Genomic DNA, 26,485 nt, shown 5'->3' on the forward strand with positions numbered 1-26,485 from the left:
TCATTAAGCCCGGCCAAAATGAAAAATCCCCATTGGGGACCTTTTTCTGCATCTTGAAGATATGATCACTGAAACTACCAAGATAGTGTTGTACACATTGTAGGAAGACAGAATTTTTATCCCATGTTTACGAATCTGTGGTATCAAACTGTGCGGCTGAAAAAAAAGTCAATAAAAGTTCGCATATCCCACCCACCGTATAATGGTGCCGTCTTATGACGCCATTATTATATGGTGTAAGAAGCAGAACAGAAAAGAACACAAAGTCAACTGCGTCACAACGGCAACAACTCCACCATGTTCTTGTACTTGCTGGTGTTAGTGCTGGCAGTGAGTGTTGCACCATGTACGTAAATTGTGCCTTTTTGACAACTATCAGTTGGTGTTGACGATGTTCTAGATTGGACAAAGCCAAAGTTCCAGATATGTGACAAGGTTTTACAAAAACGTAGCGTCTTATTTTGTATAAGCTTTATGATCAAATACATATGCAAATGATTATAGATTCGTTTGGGCCATCCGAAATACCCGTATTTATCCCTGCGGTTTAAGAAAAATGTAGTTTTGTAAATTACGTACTTTCCTACTATAGCCAAGGAAGTTGTTTGGAAATACCTTTTTTTCCTAGATTCTCTGGTAGCATTGGGTCAGCTGAGCGTTCATGTTAGGATCCAAATACTCGCTGGTAGAGCGTCATACGATCTCTGGCCTGCAAGTGAGATTGCTAACCGGAAAACACACCTCTGAAAATATATCCTAACATCTCTTTTTAAGAACAGGTGTTACATTTGTGCCTTATCATTGTCATCTTGTATCTGCTTACTTTGTGGTCAGTTCACCCCCATTTCTACATAAAACCGAAATTTTAGTTGCCATGGTTGTCTTCAAAAGTCCCCAATCTGTATGTTTGTGAATGCGTTTCTGAAGAATGCCAAAATCCAACCTTCCGGAAAATCTTCCTGACAATATTCAGTATTGATGATTTTCGTCTTCGTGATTTTAAGTCTTCTAATACGTATAAGGCCTCGACACAACCTTCCCGTACCTGGTAGCCAGAAGCACCGTTTGTTTAGCAGTGCGTATATTGTACTTTGTCTAGTTATCCTGTTTATAATTAACTAATGCGACCTAAGAATGTCGGCACAATAACAGCATTACACAGAAATGAATGCGTCTTTCGTCGAAACACACCATGCCCATGCTGGATCAATACAATGATTTGATAACACATTCTTCATTACTTTTGTAAAATACAATCGATCGTCAAGGGTACAATGTTTGCGGCAACAAAACGAGCGTACAACAGTTACAATTTGCATACTCGGGAATAAGGATGATAGCTAGAAAACGTTTATGAATCACCATAACGTACACAATACTATTAGTTAAATTTAGATAGGAATTGGTCTTGATTTTGCAATGAAGTACCTGAAATAAAGGTTCTAATTAATTGTTTATGTATTATTATGTATTATCATGAAAGTTCTAAACAATTGTTTATGTATTACTAAGTTGTACAATTTAGATTGTATCTTTTTCCTCCGATTTTCCATAATCTTTTCCTGTGATTCAGGTGATGCCGAATGGTGTAGCAGCTACACGTGGGGTGGTCATCATCAACCCGGCTTTAACTGCCCGGGCCGTTATGATGACTACGATGAGATCTACTGCTGTGGAACCAGCAGGAACAAGTACTGTTGTGACGACTGCTGGGACAAGGTCTACGGTGCCTGCCATCGATTCAGGTTCAAACCTCTTGTATATCATCTTTCACTGATATGATCACGCACCTGGAATAGTTTGGTACGATGTTTGTCATTGGTGTATCAGATCATTTTGTCCCTATAAATACTGCGTTAGCACCAATATCTTTGTATCACAAGAAGACTCTCACATATAGTGATCATATGTCGCTCTCATTTATCAAGAAAATGGAGGTAAGCGACGTTTATCAGGGGTACTGTTTTTGTCGTGTTCATCCTTTTGATGGGCTTGTTTAACTTTTACATTTTACGTTGGTAGATATTTTTTAGTATTATTTTTAGGTCTGGAAAACTGACATCCCTCTCTTGCAGGTAGAGCGGCACAGCCTAGGCCTATTATCACCTTAGTAGTAGTGTATAAACAAGCTTGGGTCAAGAAGCTACTCTCCAAGCAGAGGTTAGGCTCCGGCTCGACACACCGACTTGTGTATCTAATATTTCACGTTAATTTGTTTATGTTCCCTCAGTGTCGGCGGTAAGGTGGGAGTAGGCCTTGCTGTAGGAGGGGTCCTGTTCATCGTGTTAGCCTTAGGCTACTGCTGTCGGGCCAAACAACTACGGCAGAGAAGTAAGTCATGTTATCATGGAAGCTGACGATCTGTGTTGGTAGTAATTATAGTACAATGTTAAACGTTTCTCCAACACAAAGGTATACATGGATCAAATTTTAATAACTGTCGCCTTCCCCAGAATCAATACTGATGACCAATCACTTCAGAACGTAAACTCGCGAGAGATATACAGTCACGTGATCTATGAACACAATGATCGATATCTTGCGGTTCCGTGTATACGTAAACCTTTGTGTTGTAAGAAAGTTTATTGTTATATACTATTATGTATTGCTATGATGCTTTGTTCTTTTTGTTTTGTGTTCTGGTAATTCAACTCCTTTTTTTTCCAACTTAGTGCATTCATTGTAGGTTTACATATATTCTGTAATCTGCATATATTCTGTGCTACAGACCGTCAGCGGCAGACGGTGTCCACGGTACCATACCCCGACCAGGAGCAGCCTCGGTACCCCACAGGCGCGATGTCCTACCTCCCACCCCCGGCAGGCGCATCAGCGTACCCACAGTCTTCTCCCACGGGATACCCCCAGCCTCCCCCGGGAGGGTTTGTTGCCGCTCCCCCACCCTACCCTGGGGGAGATGCCGCGTATCCCCCTGCGTACCCTGGTGGCTCTGGATATCCAGTGAAACAGCAGCCTTGATATATACTATATCATATCATCTAACAGAGTTAAATATTAGTGCCGTTAACATAATCATATCATGTTATACAATACCGCCGTGTTCATTTGTCTTTTTTCTTTCAATAAACAACTTGAAGAGAGTGCAAATGTTGTTTTTAACTTACGGATTACCATAGTAACACAACAAGAGTTGTTCATAAACTAGTATTGAAATCATTAATGTTTGTCCTGTTCTTATTTGCTAATAACTGACTGTCACAGTTATCAGTTTATTGTCACGGACAGACTCAGTTGACCTTTGTTCTTTAGTATTTTTCAACCAATGTGTTATGCTACCAATGAATCGATGTATACGTATCATATTAGAGTTGTTAGTAATATTAGTTGTTATTTTTTGTTCGAAGATATAGCTATAAATCTAACTATATCTTGAACTAGAGATATGAATATCGACTCGTTAAAGTGTAATAATTATTGATATGTGTGTGTTTGTGCAGTATATTAGTCATACTTTTCATCAATTTGTTCCTTATTGCTAGACAGTATGCACATGCCTCACTCCTATGCTGGCTAGCTCCTCAGATATGCTATCTGTCTATTTGGTCGATTTCTACTATTTTTCCAAAGCCATATGGTGTCTGACAAAGGGTTGTCTATTGTGTGTATTTGTCACGCTTTTCTTTTCCCCATCAATATTAGTGAACAACTTATTGGTCCCAACCTATCACATATAACTACCACCAACGTCAATATTTTCATGCGTGTCAGGGGCTTTGCTGTTTCGTTGTTTTACTGTTTTTGTTTCATTCTACAACATGCCTGTCTTTAATTTGATTACAAAAAAATGATGTCAAGCAGTATAATGAAGGTCAAAACAATAAACGTGTGCAAGACAACGTAAGTTCATGTTAGTATATTTATTGTCTTAATTACAAAAGGTACCTGAAATTAGTTAATTCTATATCTACTCATTCATCAGAAACTATACACATCATTGCAACATAAGGCACTTTGGTGAACACCAAACAATTCACTCAATCAAATAGGTCACAACTTTACAGTAACAGATAGAATTAAAGATTACACGTATCTAACGCCCCATAATCATTTTTCTTACTTACAGACAACATACCAAACACATTTTACATTGTAAATAAAAGTTAGGATTAAAAAGTTCATTATTTTGTACTGAATTCTGTCACTAGTTAAAAAGTGGACATTCATTCCCATTGAAGTGGGATATCCATATTATCTGTACAATATCTGATTATGTAGTATGTATAATGTTAGTAAACTTTTATAAATCAAGCCTAACACTATTAATTCATACTTTACAAGAGCCTTCTTGAGTTTGCCTATCAAATATGTACAATTTAGGCTTTAATATGTTTTCCTATCAAGAAACCGCCGTCATATCTTCACATGAAATAACCAGCTTTCCATGTAACATATTACGTATAATGTAGTACTCACTTAACTTCCAACATTAGATTCTATTCGATAATCAAAACTCAATATAAAAAGTGCACTATAGTACCCCAACACAAGCTTTAAATTGTACCTCTGCAACCACAACTAGCGGTATAGGTAGTACACAGTATATCGCATTACATGTCCCAGTGCCTGGTATGGGCAAGTATCAGAAAAACCAAGGAGCTTTTATCTGATAAAAGCTCCTTGGAAAAACATCGTAAACGATAGATGCAAAAGATATATGCGAGTAGTACGGATCAACAAATCAAATCAATCTGTTTGTTGCTGTGCCGCAATATTGATATGTTTGACTATAGTAAACAAATAATGCTGTATTGTGGTTTAAGAATGTGTTCGTGATTAAATCCGCGCCAGAGGATTGAAGGCCTCCGGAGCGTACTGGTAAGCCTCGTTGTACAGCCCAGTCTCCGCGATCTCCCGCTTGTCCTTAGCCAGGCTAGTGGTGGACTCGCCTGCAGGGAGAAATGAAAAGTAAGTGCTTGCAATCGCCAATAACATCGGATCTTAGCACTAGCTTGGAATTCACAATGAATCCCAGTTTAATTGATAACTATAGTTTACCTACATTCCCCATTTTTCATTGGTACTACAGTTGTTTTTGACAACAAAAATCTAGGCACTGTTTGCAAAACTGTCTCCCGTAATACGAACTATAACGTTACATACTTTGCGAGAACTTGCGAACCATGGATCCGTTGCTGACTGGGGAGCTCCTTGTCCTGTTGGCTCTCATGTGGCTTCGGGTACTCCAAGCTAAGAAAATAATAAACAGTTAAAGTGAATAGACCGATATAGTTTACTAATGACAGTACTGCGCGCTTGAGCGACAAACACATTCAAGCAGTTGAGAAAGGAGGAATCTTGCAGCATTCAACGTGCAAATCACAGCATATCTCCTGATCCAATGTGGTATTCTCCATGCTGTTGCTATCGCTGCTTTGTACAGATAGAGAAGAGGTTTAGAAGACCACCATCACACCAAACTTCAGCAAGACCAAGATGCAAAGTACAGAGAATGATCAGTGCAACTCATCAGCTGCAAGGAGGAAATTCTTCGCAAGGAGGAGCAGCTAGAGCGGCACACCCACAGCACAACCAGAGTTTTTCTACGGGTACCTTCGAACACTGGCCAGGGTGAGTTATTTCGTGAGGAGGGGCAATCCGTGCTCTTCACATCAATGGAGATAGCGGAGGGGCTCCAGACCATTTGTTTTCGTTTTGATGCTGTTTTAACGTATACTGAATAGAACATAAAAGTAAGTTAACGTTTGTACAATTATCCGTATGTGTTTAGCGTACATGTAGTTTCCGTCACCTTCACCGTTGGTTCTAAATACCGAATAAATCAATGGATGAATCAATAAATACATTAAACGTCAATTATCAAACAATAATCATCAAATCTGAATATCTTGCAAAATACGTTTGGCAAACATACGTTTTGGAAACATGACATGTTGTAAAGCTGATAAATTGGCGTACGTACCCAGCTTCTTTTGTCAACTGTACAATATAAACATTGTGATGTTCCCCACTTTGACTTGTAGAAGCGCCCGTACCTGTACTACCCGGTGGCGGGTTGGGACAGCAGGGGATCATCCTCCTCCAGTTGTTCTGCACATCTTTCTTCATCACGCAGTGGAAGATGAAGATGAACAGACCTTACGTACGAAGACATAAGACAAACAGGTCATTGATAATGGCAATATACCATTATTTCTCAAAAATTGTATAATCCAAAAGATTTTCGAGTGTAGTTATCACCTTTGTAAAAAAAAAAACTGCCCATCTATATGGTGATTTGGGATTTGTACACATTGGCCGATCTTTAAGCTATGATCTCGGGATTATCAAGAGAACATCGGAATCAATATTCTCGAAAATTCATTCAAAGACAAAGCTCGTAGACTCCTCGACTGTTCTATTTTCATGCTTTGTGGCGGGTTAGTATCTGCAAAAGAAATCAGATAGCGACTTTTCGTAACCAGGGAGAAGGACGGTATTGAATCTCTCACCTTGTAGAGAGTTGAAGATAGCAAACAGGTAGTTGATGACGACGTTTGCCTCCCGGATAGCGAAGATAGCCAGTGCCCAGGTCAGGCCCAGCAGTATGGACAGTCCCACAGCACCCTTCAGCTTAGTGGCCGTGTCAGTCTTGGTGGATTTCTGCAGTCACAGTTGGAAAGAAATTTAAGAGAGTACACTGCAACATGAGCCGAACCTGGTCGTATCGTTCATTATTTTATATGACTTGCATATCATACAGAAACAAGAGCAGAGCCTCGACTGGGCTTATACAATATATAATGGGGAACCTCTGTTTTATGCACATCGGACGGAGGTCTCCACTTTCTCGCCTCAACCAATCAGAGAATGGGGTTTACCTAAAGAAACCATTGAGGTGATTCTATGATTGGCTCACAGCTTGATAGAGGCTACACCTACACATGTGGAAAACTTAGCCCGGTTTATAAGGGCTAGAAGGAATTACTATTGCATTTGCCCGTAGGCGAGGCTTTGTGTAGGATAATTGGTTTAAGATGAAGTACTGTCACCTTAAGTTTCTTCTGGTCCTCTAGCCCCACGATGGTGCGGATCACCATGGTGAAGATGATGAAGTTCACGATGATGATGAACAGCGCGGGCGCGAGGAACGCTCCCAGGAAGGCATAGCGGGACAGCCAGCAACTACACAATGATACATGTGAACTTATTGTCTCATTTGATTATTATTATTATAAAAAATAATTTGATTGTTGTATTAAAAAAGATGTGTATATCTACTGTGGATTGTATAGCATTAGTTTCTTATGATGAAGATGCTACCAATTGATATCTAACACATGTAATGTAGTACAAGTATGAAATTAAACCCAACGAATGTGTGAGGAAGTTCATTCTATACTTACATGCCCTCATACGGTCCGTAGCTTTTGTGGTCGATACCCAGGGTGATGCCAACAACAACAGCAGGAATTCCTATATGTGATACCATGGAAGGAAATCAAACAAATGATATGAAATAATCCCAAATTAAGTTTAAACAATATTTTTCCAAACTTGTCAGGTATCATTCGTATCTATATATCAGGTACTCAGGTAACTTTTCATAGAATCCTACAAACATACCCCATCCAGCGAGTGCCAGCTTGAACATGAAACGTTTGTAGTAGGTGTTGAAGACCTTGACCAGAGCGATGTACATGTTCAGGGCCTCCAGACCCATCCACATCATGGCGGCCAGTAGGAAGTAGTGCATCAGTACTGTTGAAGGTGGGCGGTAAAAAACACAATCAATCTAAAGGTTCAAACCATTGGCTCGATTACATACGTCGTACAATCACGGTACTATCAGAAACGGAAGGCACTACTGGAATAACTGTACGTGTGTCGTACGACATTCAGCTGTCTTGTTAAGTAAAAGACTGTCTTAGATCATTGTTGGTAGTCCATGCTGCCACAATCAGCATGAAAATTCTGCAACATAAAAAAACGTACGACGGTCTACGTCGATTGTAATTGCCCCGTCACCTTAAACTTGATAGGGTATGGCAGCGAATAATTTAAGATGAATTGCATAATGACCAAATGAAGAAGAGCTACAAATGATACAATGAATCGTGTTTCAGTAATAAGCAATATGTAGTGTAGCTTAGATTTTGTAGATATCCAAATAGTGGACTGTATATACTGTACTGTTTTAGTGTATATGTCTTGATATAAAGGGTAAAACGTAACTGACCTGCGAAGCTCATACAGAGCTCGTCTATCCCCAAGTCGTGTATAGATGTGAGGCTGACGAACAGCGCGTTCACCATGAACAGGGCCACACACAGGTTTATCAGGATCTTGGTAGGAGTCTCCCGGCGGACTTTCCTGTAATAAAAACAGAAATTCGACAATGAAATTTTTACAAATGTGCAACTATGTTTATCTGTGTTACACAATTGTCTTGCAGGGCTTATTGACATCGAGCGACCGGGCAGGCAGTTCAATAACATCCAGATCAGTCTGTTATGAAGTTCAGCATTTGTGTTGTTTCTTTGAAACAGACGAGGACAATTTGGCACTGCACTCAAGTTAGTTACTTATTTTAACATACAAAGTGCACACAGAAGCTAAAGGTCGTCTGGCCTCCCCGACCGAAGCCAGGTACCCATTTGTTCACCTGGGCAAAGCGAGGAAGGTTGTGTTAAGTCCCTTTCCCAAGGCACGAATTTTCGACATCGGGGCACAGAGCTGAACACTCTACCATTTATGCCACACACGACGCCAATCATTTACATCTGTCATGTGGTAATACAAAATGCTGTCTTGTTTATCTCATGGGAATACCGAAGACGTACTTGAACATCCCGAAGGTGAGAAGGCTGAGGAAGATGCCGATGAGAGACACGCCACAGCCGATATAGGAGATGACTGACAGCGCCGTCTGGTGACCCTTGGACACCCGTGCAGAGGTACCGTACACATCCTGATGGAGGAGAGACAATGACGTTACTTACATTAAAGAAACGTAAAGTTGGGTTGGACTTTTCTTTAGGCAACACTAATAATCTTTGGACTTAAGACAAACATTTAACTTCAAACATAGCATTATGAGGCAGAGGTCTGGAAGGAAAACCAGAGTAAGGCTTAAGACTTTTAAATAACTACGTCTCTCAAGCTGCAGTTAGTTATATCAAGGTCAAGGAGGTTAAAAAACCAAGTTATTTTTAAAAAGACTATGAACAAAGACTACTGCTCATGAATATATAAAATGAAATGAAAGACGGAATGAATATAACGATATTTGCGCAAGCTGGTGAAAACATACGTATGAGCATGAATAAAATGATACATGAACAAACTATCCATGGTACAACGTTTGAAGTTTCTGAAGGCTTCTGATCCCTACCATGAGTAGTGCAAAGTTGGTGAGATGATCACAGTAACAGTCCGTCTGTCCGTTCTCCGTCACGTCCACCCAGCAGCCTTCAGACGACCAGCCGCCCATCCCACCGTTAGTCTGCATGTCCCACCACACACACTCCGGGTTGTCTCCATGCTGGGGAAAACAACAAACGAATGTACCCGTGGTTAAGAATAGCCTGAAAATCATACTTATCTGCAGTTCGCTTCCAGCGGGTGCTAACAGGTTAATATCAACAAGGTAGCGAATGTTGGGGGCGGACCAATGCCAACAAGAATGTATTTCAAGCTAGGCGAACGATACATGATATCATTTATCTGTATAACAAAAGACACTGCGGCACGAAACTGGGCCTAATCTATAACCTCTATGATGCATGTATAATGACTCCGACGCTGACGCTCCCCTTCCCCATGAAATATCTCTAGTTTACGGAAGCACAAATCCTGTATGTACACAGACCTGTGTTTTCTTATATCAACCAAGCTTATGCTCAATCGGTAGTTTTGATTACAGTGTAAGCTTTGCCATAAAAGAACAAGTGAGAGATCATAAAACAGGCACAATCATGGCAAACAAGCCATTATAAAGCAGCAGATACCTAGTAGGTTTGCATCATAGGCTAGAGGATGGCAACATACCTGGACATGTGTGAAGACCAGTTTGACCGGGTCGGAGAGGTCCTTCAGCTCGAGGTGTCCGACTGTTGCCGAGATGATCCGACTGTTGAGTCGGTCTCCATCGATAACCGGCTCTTCTACCGAGTTGTGCACCAGCTGAGACACCTTGGCGGCACGCTCTAATATCTAACGGCAGAGAAAACAATGTGATTTCTAGATGGTTACCTCAAATCTTAGTCACTATGTACTATGTACTCTGGAGAGGCACCAGCGCTGCTTAATGATTTCTTCCCTAAACAAAATACAAAGAGATGCGGAGGGTGACACGCCAGTTTACATCCCAGCATGCGCACAAGAACACTCTTAATATCCCTGGCTCTCACACTGTCAGACATAGGAGAACTTTCCTTCCAACAACAGTAAGACTATGAAACAAACTACCAGAGAAAAAATAGATACCATTAGAGACAGAAATTCAAATGGGAAGTTAATTCTTTCTTCAATGTATACTGACAGCGTTCTGTCTACCATCGGCAGTCCTAATGCTGTATGCAAGTTCATATGGATAATAAAATTACAACATGCCTATCAACTTAGACAAGTAGAATACACGGCGAAAGTTAGAAGTTTTAGGAATGTAGAATGGTATGCATGCAGATTCGTGATGTTATGTAATATTTATTCATACTAATTTCCTTTATTGCAGTGCATGCTACTAACCTGGAATATTTTTCCATGCGGATATATTGCGAACTGCATCCTGGTCTCGCCCATTGCCCTGGCGTACTGCACAAGGGATGCTGGGAATTCGAAAGACGCCGTGATGTCATCAATTTCCTCCGCACCAGGGACCGTCTCCTGGATTTTAACCTGTAGATATGTTTGAGAACGCAAAGAATCAAGACATGGTGTCCTTGTGCTAGATATTTTCCTTGGCACATTGCTTCAAAATCTTGACACACCGCGCTTTGCAAGTATTAAGTCTTGTTTGAATTAATGATGTCTAGTCTTGTTTGATGTCTACAAATACTTTTGATGTGGTAAAATCACAAAGTCTGGGGATTCTTGGGATAGTCTTGCATCTGTCTTGCAAAATGCACCTGTCCTTATTACCAAAGACGCTAAGATCGTCGTGAATAGTTGGTTCTATCACATCCTGCTTACTAGTAACAAGTCTACAGCGCCGAATCTTACGCGGACGTACGGCAAAGATGACCGCGCCGTAACAGGTAAAACGTACCCGTCCCTGAGACAGCGTTGCCGTCATATTGGCGCCTATCTCGGAGAAGCGCAGCCCGTTGACGTCATCAGGCGCCGTGAGGTTCAGCACGAGGATGCCGACGTGTTCCGAGACTGCCCGAAACACTTCCGACTGGAAGTTCACCTTCATGGACAGGGCGCCCACAGCGTCAAGCATTCTGGAATCAAGACGAAAACATTTTGAGGACACACAATACAAAACTTACTCAAATATCTCGATTGACTCTTGTCACTGACGAAAGATAGTGGATACCGAAAACGTCTTGACGTTCTCAGAGTCTATCCACACGATTATTTGAGCAGCTGTTGTATTACATGTGTGTGTGTATTTCATTGCATGGATAACTATCCTTCAATGACCTTTCTTTAGGACGGAACAGTGAGTGAACTTTCATTGGTTTTGCCTACGACTACCCACTCTTTGTTTTTAGGTCTAAATAAACGTTTTGTATAAAGAAATAACCAATATTTGCAAAACAAGTGTTAACTATGCTTGAAACTTACTTTTTCGTCGAGTTGAATTTGAGCTCCGCCTCAAACAGACTGCTCTCCATGGCGACTAACAGGTTACTGACGGTCTTGATGCCGTTAGCGGACGCCTCCTCACTCAGCTCGTCCAGCGACACGATCCCGGACAGCGTGTCCACGGCGTTCTCTATCTCCCGCGGGCTGAACTCAACCGCCTGCTCCGTCAGAGAGGACAGACGGGCCGAGAGCTGGTCTACGTTTTCTGGGTGTAAAACGAGGATTTTGACTAGGATTAGTACGCTTATTCCTAACGATAAGTCAGTATCTTAGTTATTTTTGTTTTACACGTTCCAATGTTCTTTTTCTACTCTTACCTCTCATTGTAATAACAGGCCTATCAGGCACACCTCCTTCACTATAAAAGGTCATGTGCAGGTCACCGGCAAAAGCCTGTTTACCTGCTCAACGAAAAATCGACAGGAGAATCGGCAATAATCCGACCTCTTATTCCAATCTGTTTTTCTCATTTCCAGCGAATTATTCATACATTACAATTATTATTAACCTGATTGAATCGCAATGCGATAGTCACACAGTCCAGGACAGTGGGGTTTAATGTACATTACTCGCGCTCACTCACTCGTCTTCTTTTGCACGTGGTGCATTTACTTTTTTTGTCGTTTAAAGAAATCGTAAACAGGTTCCATATATGTTTTCCTTTGTTAGCTATTCTTTGAATGGCATACACATTTATGATTATCCATACCTATGGTAGGTTGAAACATCACCAAGTCCTCCAACAGAATGACTGAAGGAACGGTCACCCCGGGGGTGGGGAACTGTCGGTTGTCAGGGGACGGGGTGTGTTCTGCACACGGACCCTCCATGTGGTGATCGTCTGGTTGGGTTGTCGGGACATCAGCGTCCGTCGTCATTTCCGGTTCCGTTGGCATAACCGTTGTAGTGGAGGCATGTGTGGTTGTAGCTGGCGCTGTAGTGGTAGGAGTGATGTTTTCTGTTGTAGGTAATGTTGTAGAAGACGTCACAGTAGTTGTCCTTGTTGTAGTCTTTTCCTGTTCACAGAATTAGGCCAAAATGAATCATCATCATCATCATCATCATCATCATCATCATCATCATCATCATCATCATAGAAACATTTATATTAAGCAGTTAAGTAAAATTAAGCTACCGACAAATGCAGGATCAACGAGAATAGACAAAAATGCAGTGTCATTTCGAATAAGAATGTTTCTGATAAAGTTTGGCTTTCCACCAACCTGTTGAGTGGTTTGGACAGCATCCGGGGCATCTGTCGACGCCTGCGCAGTGGGTAGTCTGATGGTGGTGGTAGAGGTGGTGGGTAAGGGGGTGGGAGGCGCACCTGTGGTGAAGTCCGGGTGGTACGGACAGTCATAGATGACTGGTGCTTCCCACTCGGGACCACTAGATGAGTCCTTCGAGCTGCAGGTAAGTTAGAAAATCGCTTTAGCTATTAGCTCAAGAAATAATACACCATACTCGTACTTCTGTTATATCGCGTGTGAGCAAGTTTCAGTGTGTATTTGTTTGTGTATGTGTCAGTGCCGTTGCCAGTGCGCGAGTGTGAATGAGTGCGTGCGTGAGTGAGTGTGTGTGCATGCGTTTGTGAGTGAGTGAGTAGTTAGAGGGCGAGTGCGCAAGTGAGTGAGTGAGTGAGTGAGTGATCATTAGTACATATAAGATAACAACAAGTGGTAGATGCCCATTAATAATCAATTCTAAGTACTGTACAAAATATATGTTTCACCAGTATCTGGAAGCCATCTTATGGGTCAGTCCGTTGATCGTGTGTGGACAGTCCAGCTCGGCGGTGTGGTTGGGCTGGGTGGCCGGCCAGGAGAACACACCGCGCGTGGTGGTCAGGTTCTCAGCTGGACACAGATCTGGAATCGGGTGAAGAAATTAAGTTATATGTTTGTGAAGCCATAACATGTGCAAGGTAGACGTACTTATTCTCCAAACTTGTAAAAGTGCACATAATGAAATAGCTCTAATGTATTGAAAATGTAAAGGAATGCATGGGTAATCTCCAAGCAGATCCTACGGTAGCATAAGATAGTATCAAAAGCTGGAGGAGGAGTGAAGCCGCTCTGAGACCTGATTGCGAAACACGTTAGCAAAACTAGTCAAATGGTCACAAGTGCTCTAGCCCATTTTACGAGGCTGCTTTGAAAATGTACAAACAAGCTTAACTTACCATAGGCACAGATGTAGCGAAAACGATCATTGCATTGTTGGTCATCCAACACGCAGGTGCCGTCTTCTCGGCATCTACAACGGAAAACAAAAATACAATGATGAGAGAGTTTTGTCACACTTTTAGAAGCAAAAAATCTAGAAACAGAATAGAATGTTCACTGTTGTGCGAAGTGCCAAGAAATCATTACATTTTAGACATGTATGTATATGCATTGTTACCTGATGGTAGAGCAGTCCTCCTCGCCAGCGGCACTGTCCGGCTGCCCGGTAGCCCACGGCGCGAACATCAGCTCGTTGTTGTTTGCGTCCACCCATGTTCCCTCAGTATCCCTGTCGTTTGCATCAATCCAGTAGGGAGCTAAAGGTTGTAAAAGTAAAATAATCATAACATGCACAGTTCCACTTAAAGTTTGATTAGTGTTTAGAGAAAGACGGTAATTCATTCCTTAAAGAACAGACTTTATGATTTGCAATGTATAGTTACCGTCGTAGATATCAATGTCGTTGAGAACGATCTCCTGGAAGAACAGCATGGTTGCATTGCTGTACAGGGTCGCTAGGTGGCTCCCGTTCACAGCGCATGTAGCATTGGCCTCCTCCAAAGTTTTCAAGTCTTGGAAGAACCGATAGCATGCTTGGCCCTGAGCATCACAATGCCCTATAGAAACAGGAAATACCATTTATCATTGGATGCAAATTTAGATTGTATATACTGAAAGGTTCAGTAATTCTGTTGTAAACGAAATTTTCGGTAGGAGGCGTCCTTGTAAAGGAAAACTTGACGCCGATTTTGTCAACCACTTTGCATAGACTAGCCTGGTACCATCCTATTTCTACCGGGGCTCCTTGCACTCGCTGCCCCGGTAGAAATAGGATAGTACCCAGGCTATGCATAGACCTTTGATAAATTGATTGGTGATAATATCTAGAATACGAAAGTTATTGGGAAAAAGCAGAGTCTATCCTGTATATGAAAATAGACAAATTTCTACTTACATGGACAGACAAATGAGTCCCTTGAGATGGCTGTTAACTCCTCGCCAGCGAGACTGGTGGGAGACGCACAGGTGATCTTGTCTAACCGGACCTTGTCCGACACGTTAAGGGACCAGTCTTGGAACCAGCCGAGCGAACAGTCACACACAAGGTGGTTAGAGCTCAGCGTTCTAGTAACAACAACAAACAACAGTAAACACGATGTATTTTTGTCATTAAGCCTTTAGCAACTGAACAAATTGTACGCAGCGAAACAGGTTTGGCAGGCTGAATAAAATTTCAGAAACTTGAACTATGCGGCTCCAGATGTCTTACTGAGGGATGGCTGCGGTGCGATAGCTAGATGTCGGTTAACTGAGAAATGCGTCCACAGTAAACACGAGGAAAGTTAAGTTAAGAACCAGGGGGGTCTAGTCAAGGACAGGGTCTTTACAAATCGACATCCTGGCAACAAAAGGAGTAACAACAAACACGACGACATTGGTTTAGAAACCAGTGGGGTCTAGTCACAGACAAAATCGTTGGACAATGACGTCCGGTGGTAAGGTAAAAGGAATGGACTTCACTTGGTATTCCTGTTTTGGGAGGGAAACTCATATTTTACCGGACGGGTATTACTGTCTGCAGATGACATCCACGGCGAAATTAGCTAAAACTTGGCAATGACTCAGTTGATTTATGCTGGAGATTCGAAAGGCATACAAAGATAGCTTGTTCCATCTCGATCGGTTACAACATTACCTATCATATATTGTCACCTATTGTATATTATGCACATATTGTTCTGGGATCGATCACAGTAACATTGAACACCACCCACCGCCCCCCCCCCCCCCACCCCCCCCCTAAGTCGACATTACTGCCATAGTGAGCATGCCATGTTGGATAACGTCATTCTTAAACCAGTCAACAACAAACTTTGTCACTTCCTGACAGGTCGCTCAAGTGCACCCCACTCAGCAGAACTGTAGCGGAAGGGCACGCTCTCCTTATTTACCCCATAACACTGACATCCTTTTACCCGTTCAGAGTCAGTGTTCATCGATCAGTGTGGCGTTAAAGAGCGGCGTTTGTCCAAAAAAGGCTATCGTTAAATACGATGGCAAAATTCCTTTACTACCACTAAGACTTTTATATGACAAAACATGAGCTACGATTTGTAACCGAAAACACGGGTTTTCCAGGCCTTTACTCACATTTCGGACAACAACGGAAAGTTGAATGCTCCCTGGTCTATACTGTAGATCATGTTCTCGTGTAGAGTCCTGGGAAAGAGAAATAGAACTACGATAAGTGTTTTGCATTCCAACGTCGTTTCTGTCAGCAGCGACGCGGTATATCGTTCAAGTTAGCATTGTGACTACTCGCAAACGATTTATACATAAAGGAAAACATCGAGACAAACCAATAGCTAAACATGTGGTATAGGGTGCAAAAACTGCATTGCAAATACAAAGTATGAGAAATATTTCTGTCTTTGATAATTCGTAAAACATGCAAATTTTGTATACAGGGATGTATCAGAATGTACTCACAGTCTGGAGAGTGAGTCCAGTCCTATAAACGTGTTAGCAGAGATGTGAGTGATGTTGTTGTCGTGTAGAAACCTTTAGGATAAATAAAGTCAATGGGAAACTGATTTAGAAGTGTAACGGACAAGAGACCTGGTTTCATAGAACTAACATAACATAATACTAGTATGTACATAGCTCAAATGTACTTCATTGTCCCAGGCAGCAGTCACTTGGAGATAGCTTTACATGACACCATATTGTACCGTCAATAACACAGGTCAAGTCATCTACACACTCATCATTTCTTTGCCTTTATCAGTGATTCAATAGACAATGACATTTACTTAACATAGAATTGCTTAATATATAATCAATACGTATTTGAATTTGTAAGAATTTGTAATATTATTTTATGAATCTCCGATGTCATCTCTCTTATGCCCCCTCACATCAGGCGAAAATCGATCGGACGACGAGTCTGCGAGCTCTAAATTACGAGGAGGCATGACCCTGATGCCGACGAAGAAATGGCAGAGTCACACCCCCCCCCCGCTTCCCTTCAGGGTCATACCTCCTCGTAATTTAGAGCTTGCAGACTCGTCGTCCGATCGATTTTCTCCTAATGTGAGGGGGGGGGGGGGGTTAAAGAGTCTATGACCGGCCAAACTATGACCGACTCTATACTAAGGCATGACCGCTCTGCGAATACTTTGATTAAATCTCCTTGGTCAAAACGAATATATTTACACTTTGTGTGTTTTGCTGTTTTTTCAGTCATACTTTTACCGCGTGTATGTTATTCTGATTATGAAGTCAATGATTACACAGCCAGGTCGCAGTGACATGGCAGCGCGATTGCCGTCTAATAGAAAGGGTACCATAGCCACCGCCTAGTATTGTGCACAACCTCTCCGTGACCTTAGGTTACCCGAAGGTTGAACCGCATTCATCCACAATACTGTTTTCCATCCGGGCTCTTTTCAATACGGTTACCAAGGCAACTAACATCAGACCCCCATCCATGCGGATGACGCATGCCCCGTGGATACAACTCTTTGTTCTCACAGCACGAAAACCTTGAGAAAAACACAAGCGCCTTCTGACGTCGCTAGTCGAGAAAAGAACTCGAGGGAATGTTATTGTTGATGTGTGGAACGTACTTGATGGATGTTCAATTTCCTGTGTGTCTACGAATTTGTGTATTTCTCAGAAACAGCGTACGCACGAATGGAGTAGTCTTAAACTTTCTCCTTCCGCTGCCTTCCCACGGGGGTCTCATGACGTTCATACCCCATTAGCTGAGCTATCCTCCATTTACCGTATATCCTTCATCAAATCTATCCCAACCAAAGTAGAGGCAATCGCGTTTCATGTGCCTGTATGAAACTTCATGGTTCAAACTCCCGATCCATTTTACTTTGCTAATGACCAAAGTTAATGTCAAGCTCACCGTGCAACTTTCATTGAGACTGACGGAAAAGACGTCAAAACAACGGTTTGACATTTCAACGTGCACGTGTAGTCTTACAGATTCTATTGAACACCGTATGTATTAATTACAAACTACAGATCTCACTTAGTACAACTTGTGTGCACTGCACGTAATGTTCTGTGGTATTTGATGACTGACAATGTTGGAAATATTGATACTAATAATTGTTGTCTATGTAATTATAAACGCACTACATTCACATACATACCTCATAAAATCACACATACATTTACATATAACTCATATATATATATATATATATTATATAAAATATATTATCATATTTTCGTGTATAAAAGAATATATGAAAAGGAATATACATGTGAATCGCAATCTAATTAAACATACTTACAGGACTTCACAGTTTATAAGCCCTTCGAAAGCGCCGTCTTCGATACTTGTTATCATGTTCTGTTGTAAGTATCTGTAAGAAAATGATCGCAAGAGTTTGAAAAGATTGTTTTAAAAGACTTTGAAATTTTACTTACTAATATGGTAAGGTATAAGTGTAGTAGACCTACGTAGATATAATCACTATTCTTATTTATGACCCAATTCAGAATGTCACCCTTACATAATTACTTATAGGTTCTTATACGGCAATTACAAGCCATTACATGGATACTGAATCAACTTCATGCAATGCAGTAAATACAAAGAATCACCAAGAAAACATACAGTGATTTTCCGTAAAGGTTTTGAAATAATTTTTAAATGTGTGTGATGCCGCATAAGCTTTATGTGAAACTTCAATATGAGATAATAAAATAGTATGTGTGTTGCCATTTCCGTAACAGCTTGTCGTCTCAATTGTATTAGATTTGAACAATATACTGGTTTCATTTAAATGTACATGTGTTACGATGTCTTCAAACCACAAGAAGTTGATAAAGGAGTTTCTCCTACTCACATGGCTCTCATGTTGGTGAGGTGGGAGAAAATGCCGCCTGGCACAGATGTCAAACGGTTCATCCCCAAACCTCTGCAGAATGAATAAAATGTCATACTTTTTTCAACAAATGATAACATAATGCATGTGTGTTAAAACTAAAACTGTGTTTCGCTTACTTTCTTGTCAAAAACCTTTATGACAGAAATTAATTATCAATGTTCATTGTAGCGACAAAGGTTTGCGTCAAGGCCTTCTCAAATTCATCGAAGGCACGTGTTTTGCCCCCTGCTGTGTGTATGTCCTTTTGTATGGAATATGTTTTGTGTTACAAGAACATATTAGATTCAATTATCATCTCTAGGTAAATCAAGTACATTTCGTTTGGATTCTTTTACAAATTACAACTAAAGAATGCTTACAATTACATTTTGTAACGTTCATTTTTTCTCAGTGGAATATGATATTTTTATGGTAAGTGTTGAATCAATTAGTGAGTTCCCCCCCCCCCCCCCTCCCTAGTACCAACGTGACTCGAGAATCGACACCTGTTATCGGGACATTCCCGACTTGCTTCGTACCAAACACCTGTCAATCACACTCACCTCGCCTTATTACTACAAACAAGCGTTTAAGCATGTGTAAACTCAGCTGCCAACGATCAGCACCCTCTTAATGGTCGGTACGGTATCTGCAGCTAAAGGTGGGGCACTTGGGGCACCGGTGCGCCACTACGGGGTTCGAAAGATTACTTAACGAATTTCAGAGACAAAGATATAATTACTATAAATAGAAAGTTCATTTGTGCTGGTAGAAGTCGTTCTTGCACTAGTTTTACTGTAATATCCAACACAAAAGTTGGACTCACCAATTTTCGACAAAGATTGGTGCTGTTTAGTCAAATATTTGGGTGAGTCCAATTGTCTTAGGTTTCGTGTATTTTGTTGTCTTTTCAGTCATACTTTTACATATTACGCAATATCCAAATTATTTTTAAAAATCGGCGAAAATAACACAGCAGTGTCGCAGTGGGCGAACTCCACAGTGACGCACCGGTGCCACAAGTGCAATAACATGCCACTTTCATAAAGAGCGACCTGGTCGGAATTACCATTACAGAGATATAGAAAATCCTCTGTATGCTTCTTTGTGTGCAGTTTTGTAAAAGTTTCATTCTGCCAAAACCGTCCCTCAGTTGACCAACCCTTTTTACATCGTAGGACACTACTATTTTTGTGAAGTCGTCTGGGTTTAATTTCATGACAGTGAGTAGGTTGTTCTCGCCTCACGACTCAGCGTTAAATCCAAACCATGAATACCGCTTCTCTCTTTTTTTCAAACCTGCCGTGTTACTTTCCAGACGACTCGTCTAACCTTTGGAAAATCTGAATCACAGTATCGGTTTCTTTCTTTGTCTGGTTTTGGCGACGACCCCAATTCTAGTGCTACATGTATTTCACAGCAGACAGCCAGTACTAAGTTTGGTCTTTTCTGGAATAGGTTGACTGTATATGTATATTCAACGACTTAGAATTATCGCTGCGAAAAGCCACAGCAATGCTCACAAATACTGTTACTAAAATATATAAAAAAATTTTTATACCAACATGCTACTATTCTGACATCCCCTTCTCTAGCCTACATAAAGGGTCGTTTTAGATTAGGTCAGAATTGTCGATTTATAAGTGTTCCAAAGAACCAACATATAGAAGCATTTACATACCAGTACAGAGGTCGTGGTACTTCCCATGCCCTTTCAGCAAACAGTATACTGTTTTCACTCTTTTAGGCAACTAACTTAGAGATATGTATACCAAACTTATATCTCGTAAGAACGGTCGACGTCTATGGATAGTAATGAAAGGAGGTGAATACGTTCGATACTTACAGGGTAACGGTGTTGTCTGGAATTCCATCAGGAATCTCAGAGAGGGATCTCCCCTGGCAGTTAGTAATGTACTGTCCCGGCTGAGGCTGAGCACAGATACAAGCTTCCAGGCAGCCTGTTGCTGTTTTCCATAAAAACAACAAGACAACAAGACTTCCCAGCCATGTCCGTGGTGTTCTCTCAATCCACATTGCGTTTATACTGAAAAGAAGCATAAAGAGTAAAGTGTAAGTTATAGCAAGTCACTTCCTACATGAAAAACGCACATTGTACCGCTTATGAATCCCAGAGTTAAGTTTTGTCGCCTATGAAGGGTAGCCGACTTTGTCACAAGGTCTGGAGGAGGCACAAAGAAAGAAAATCTATATGGATCAAGCAATTTTTGGCTGTGTCATACTGAACAAGGTATCAGAATCACATTCGTCTTTCTACAGTCTCGTACCTAGCTTTGAAGTGATTGACATCCACGTTTGACGACTTTCCCCGCTAAACGGTAGATCACGTGTTCCGTAGAGACGACAAAGGACCCAGAAGTTGCATCGAAAACAACCGTAAGAATGTTTTCCTGTACTATTTTAGACCTACACTAATTAAGTGCGGTGTTTAGGCTTTCTAAGACGGCCACAATAGCAGCTCACGCGGTGTCATTTCAGGTAAGCCTCATCACTCAACAAAGGGGCTTTCGCGGTCGACCTGCCCGACAAAGTGGCCACTTTGTAGACCGAGACCCAACAAGCTCACCTGCTTTTCTTCTCTTGCGGCGTGGCGCGCAGGAAAGTTTACATTTTTGTGCTCCTGCGTTACCTATAGGAAATCAGGCCATGCAAATACGGATGGGTTACCGTGAAGGGGGTCAGGTTTACCGTGTGCACGGGGTACACCAGGGGGCAAGCCGGCCGCGGTATTCATCAAGCAAGGCTAGACCTGTTGCCACAATGTGACACTACAACTCGCTACACCTGCGCGAACAATAGGCCCGCGGATCGTATGCTCACCTGGATGTTTAGCTAGACATTCAAATATTCAATTTATGCTGTTTATGTTAGCCGGCCTTCCTCCCCAGAGTAAATAGCAAGAATGTCAGGCTAACAAAGAGTTTCCGATGGGGGAATGATTGAAAATCGGAGGCACGCTACCCCCAGTACCAACTGGTTCTCGGGTGCGATAAATGCTATCCAAACAAACAGAGTCCACACTGTGCAAATAAACAGCAGGATGCGCCCCTGAAAGAACCTGTCGTCGCCTTTGTGACATCCTAACTTGTAGGTTAAGTTTAATGACTGGGTTTATTGTTATTAAGAGTAGCGAAGTACCAAATGTACTTTGTCAGGTTTATTTTGGTTTTGTTAAACGATACATAGTCGTACTAATAGAGATTGTGTCCAACCTTTGTAAAATCGTTTTCTTTTAAATGAATCTTGAACCTATTCATTAAATTCAAAGTAAGTCTTTCTGCTTATATTTCAATACGCACTTTTGAGAGTTTTTCTTTTCTTGCATCCGTAAGTAGATTGTGTATGCTACCTGTTGCTATGGCAACGAGTGACGACACACATTTGCCGACGGACAATCGAGAACTATATGCACCGCACCAGGGTGTTTCACAACACGAATTTCGCCTTATAAAAGGGCATTGTTATCAACTAAACTAAATCACAGTTTTGTAAAGCTGACTCGTCTTTAGATCAAGAAATATCTACAAGTTTTTACTTCAAACCTTGTCAAAAATATTCGTTTAGATCAAACAACCCGACTGTCAAACCGATGAAGAGATAGAGGAAAATTGCGAGTAAATGATAGAACCAGTAAGAGACACATTTTCCGGATAAATCGTTTGCCAAGGAGGGAAACTATTTGGCATCCTTGATAGTCTGGCCTAGTTATGTGGTCTTTGTGGGGAGGGGGTGGGGCTAGGGCCAGCGTCTGGACTATTCTGTCTTACAAATTACGCTCTGTTATTGTTTCATTACCATTAATGATTCTATATTGGCTTGGTAGCGAGAGGAAGAAGTTAGAATGGAATTTTGATTAAAAAAAGTAAAATTGGAAACAGGAACGAAAATGTATCACCAAGTGACCTCCATCGGTAGATCATCATTAGTATAACAATCTTATATATATGTAGCATGCTTTAAAATGTTGTACCAGAAAGAATGATTATCATTCTTGCGCCGTCAAAAGGCATTCCTATTTCGTATTTCGACACTGGGAGACCGACGGGGATAAGATTGATCAAAACGGAACTCTCCATTTACAAATTTTATAGTTCTCTGTCAAAATTTCCTCTTCTTTCTCTCTATCGAGGTACACTGACTACGTTACCCGTCAAAACTACACAACTCCTTTGGTGGCAAACAGAAGAAGACAACATTTTGTGATCGAAACTTACCTTTATCAGTCTGCAACCCTGTCAAGTTGAACAGTTAACCGTCTCCAGTTCCTCTTGAGACAACGACTACATAGAAAGTTGCCGGTACAGTAAAAATCGAGCTAAAAAAATTCGGCTAATCTGTTGACCAACCCGGTCCTACACTTACTTTTTTCCGCTTTGTAAAGCTAGCTCCAAGACAAGTTTTCAGTCTCGACTCACGCCCAGTTCAAAATGAAGTCCCTTATTCCGACAACTACGAATAAATCCTGTGTTACTGAATGCAGAGGACAAAGTCACACCCTTCTAAGTCCCCACAGAGTCACATGTATTATCCAGATAAATAAATACATCCTTTTCTTTCCCCCCGTCACCAATGGTTACGGTGTCGTACAGAGGAGTTCATCTGCATTTCCGTATCTAATGAATACCCACTTGGCAGATGCTTGTGAAGCTATTTTCAGGCCTGTGCCAGCGGTGGTATTTGCCGCCTATTGTGTTGTGCCGGGGCGTCGCGAGGGGAGGGTGATGCATGGTGGGGAAGAATGTAATATCAGGAACTGTTTTGTACTGGTACAGATTCACATGGCCGGTTCTGTTCTTAGGTCACATATCGGTTTGCAGGGTCGCCATCAGTTGCACAATACAAGGTTTTTTTTTATAACCAGAATTAAAGCTAGAGCTAAAACGGCAGGAATTGAATCTCATCATCTCTAATGTACTACAGTTCATCCGTGTACGTTTTATTGTGGTCCATTGTCTTGCACTAATGGATTACCAGCTTTAAATGGAGTTCACTAGTAGCTACCGGTATGGCTTCCTAGCTCGAAGTAATAGGGCTAAAAATAGCACTTTATACTAAACCGAGTTCTGTCCGGCTCGGTCCAGTTGCACTTTTATAGCACTTTTACGGCGTTTATCTAGCAGTGATTTCTTTGTTCATCGTATTAAATGAATAGCTATTATAAAAACAAGCTGTTTAACGCAAGCTGCGCAGCCAAACAAAGAAGGAACCTTTTCCATTTAACAAACTCATCAATGTTTTCACAATGACAATGCCATCTTTCACGCACTCGACAAGCACATCGTCTCCTGGGGCAATATTCTAATGGCATACATTTGTATGACGTAGCTTGAGCTGTGTTCTTCAGCTAGTTCAATCATTATAGAAGATAATCAAGATGACCCAAATAAAGGCATGAAAGAAAAGGCGAGCAGAAACACTTTATTTGTACTCTCCAAGTAGAGGTTCGGCTCCGGTTGTTTTTGACGTGTTTTAGGCGTTTTTATCGGGCTTCCAATTCTTTACTGCACAAGATAGAATCATTAAGATTACCCATTTCCACCTTTTTCCTATTCTATGCTCACAGAATAGAAAGCCCGATAAAAACAAAAACCCATAAAAACAACAACCGGAGCCAACCTCTGCTTGGAGTGTAGTATATCTGCTCGTAAAGCATGCATGCCGTTGATTATCTAAATGTCCCGGAATATAGCACACGGCCAACAGAGACACTCTTTCAAACGTCCGTCTCTTCATGGAGGTTAAACGGTCTCTCAAACAGCCCATAGAAAGATCCAGGCCGCTCAAGGGAGGTCTGACACTAGTGATAGGGTAGTAGTGTAAATAGACATATCAAGGAACGGGGCAAACACGGTTTAAAGAGTATCACGTTGTGCGCGCTGAAAAGAGACAGAAATATAAGATTCCGTCTCCTTTCTTATGGTCGGACAGGCGGACGCTCTGAGTGTGATAAAACTATGCAATGTATCCCCTTAGGTTGGCCGCGAGGGCTTCTTCCTTTGTTGGGTGCATGGGTGGATCAACCCGCCCACGTGTAGAATGTAACGTTATCCTTTACGGCCGCGGAAAGGGCTGCCTTACTTTATCTCATGTAGTGTTGTTTTAGTTACGTGCACTGATGGAAGAAACGTGTTTTACAATGTCAAAGCACGGCCTATGAAGCATAGCATTATTAGCAAAGTTGGAAAGATAATATTTAGTAGAAGATGATATACCATACAAAATACCAAGGAGGTTTGATAAAACCTCCTTGAAAATACCACCCCATACATATATCAAATACAGGTTTTCGACATATCCTCTTTTCTATCAGGCCGAACTAAAATGAGAGCCATCTTCCTTTTACAACTACTTCAGTAGTTTCAAGCTGTAAATGTAATAGCATATGACCTCGTGTCGACTGTAAAGTTAATGTGTATCATGATCTAACTTGATAAAGCCCGTTACCCGCCTTTTTTGAAGTTACTTTGTCAAGAGGTGAACCACAAAAATCCCGTGATCTGGTCGCTGTTTTACCTTTGCAAATGAAATATACGAGTTTGTGACAACAATAAAATGAGTTTAACGTATCGCAATGAAGCATGATCAGTCCGTTCCGTACATGCAGAGAATAACTACAGCAAATCGCATGAAGGAACATCAATTCTAATTCTATTCACATTTCCTATATGGCAATTATTGATATGGAGAAACACGCAAACCTGCTATATCCTATACAACATATAGCTGTAGATTTGACGTTACATAAACCAAGGAGATTTTCAACCTCATTGCATTAACTTTGTAACGTTAGGTATAAAATCCTGTGCCGAATGTAAACTAGTTTCCCGTGGATGATAGAATGGTCTCTGTAAATGCCAGTCGTGACGACCTCTCCCTGGGGGCTGTGTTTGATGTATCCTTCACAGTGGAGCTCTGCTTGTGGCGTTTTTGTTCAGGGGTCAGTTGGGGTCGCTAAGCCCAGACGAAAGGCCTTCTACATAATGGCAGATGAAATAGTGCGACCGCTTGTGGTTGTAGCAGTCTAAAAGTACTTGGATCTTTTTTTCGGGAAATCTACCAAAGGAATTATCCCGAAGGTCCTAGCATAAAAGTTGAGTCATCATCATTTTACAACCATATATAAGATGTTCATATTTTATAATAGGATATTGGGATATTTTGAAATGGCATTTAATGGACCTTTTGATATTTCATCGGAAGGAACGTACATGAGTTGAGTTTTCCATAGGAAGTATCGCGTTCCTCTGTGCCTCTGGGTGGCAAAGGGGCCCATGGTCAAACCAAGGCGAAAGATCAAAAGAACACAGAAAGCGCCATCTAGCGGGTTTAGTTTGCAATGCACTAATCTGCTTTGCTGACGATAAATCGTTACACATCACAGAAGGGCAAACCGCAACAGAGCAAAGATCTTGACTCGCAGCATTAGCCTGACTTGTGTCTGCACATCAATGCATCTAACATACAATAAAACACGTCGATTCAATGTAATCAATGGATGCAACGCAGTCAATAGTTTTCAACACATATAATTTACTCACCTCAGGCACGTGTAATAGAGCAAACACCTGTCTCATT

At 41.3% G+C, this 26,485-nt stretch overlaps 2 protein-coding genes across 5 annotated transcripts; one reads left to right on the forward strand and one right to left on the reverse strand.

Annotated features, from left to right (window-relative positions):
- The first annotated feature begins 200 nt into the window (after positions 1-200).
- LOC118422942 (protein shisa-4-like) lies at positions 201-3,857 on the forward strand. Its single transcript, XM_035830829.1, has 4 exons — positions 201-346; positions 1,574-1,745; positions 2,231-2,331; positions 2,729-3,857. Exons 1-4 carry the CDS (start codon positions 298-300, stop codon positions 2,977-2,979), a joined length of 573 nt encoding a protein of 190 aa, XP_035686722.1. The 5' UTR covers positions 201-297; the 3' UTR covers positions 2,980-3,857.
- A 791-nt stretch (positions 3,858-4,648) lies between these two features.
- On the reverse strand, positions 4,649-23,433 carry LOC118422941 (adhesion G-protein coupled receptor G2-like). 4 transcript variants are annotated; one of them, XM_035830825.1, is made up of 28 exons: positions 23,125-23,433; positions 20,736-20,936; positions 18,869-18,940; positions 18,311-18,382; positions 16,488-16,559; positions 16,149-16,217; positions 14,953-15,122; positions 14,441-14,614; positions 14,176-14,314; positions 13,955-14,028; positions 13,505-13,640; positions 12,996-13,179; positions 12,482-12,788; positions 11,752-11,977; positions 11,228-11,405; positions 10,708-10,857; positions 10,009-10,173; positions 9,353-9,502; positions 8,802-8,929; positions 8,198-8,331; positions 7,585-7,719; positions 7,365-7,434; positions 7,011-7,143; positions 6,471-6,621; positions 6,015-6,116; positions 5,572-5,694; positions 5,122-5,208; positions 4,649-4,907 (listed from the first exon to the last, which is right to left on the reverse strand). In XM_035830825.1, the coding sequence occupies exons 2-28, from the start codon at positions 20,924-20,926 to the stop codon at positions 4,795-4,797; spliced, it is 3,705 nt and encodes a 1,234-aa protein (XP_035686718.1). In that variant the 5' UTR covers positions 20,927-20,936; positions 23,125-23,433; the 3' UTR covers positions 4,649-4,794. The 4 variants fall into 4 exon arrangements, with proteins under 4 accessions (XP_035686718.1, XP_035686719.1, XP_035686720.1 ...); XM_035830826.1 differs by lacking the exon at positions 23,125-23,433 and adding an exon at positions 21,477-21,637; XM_035830827.1 differs by lacking the exon at positions 23,125-23,433 and adding an exon at positions 21,178-21,424.
- Between the last annotated feature and the right edge of the window lie 3,052 nt (positions 23,434-26,485).

This window comes from Branchiostoma floridae, chromosome 9 (assembly GCF_000003815.2).
Source record: "Branchiostoma floridae strain S238N-H82 chromosome 9, Bfl_VNyyK, whole genome shotgun sequence".
NCBI lineage: Eukaryota > Metazoa > Chordata > Leptocardii > Amphioxiformes > Branchiostomatidae > Branchiostoma > Branchiostoma floridae.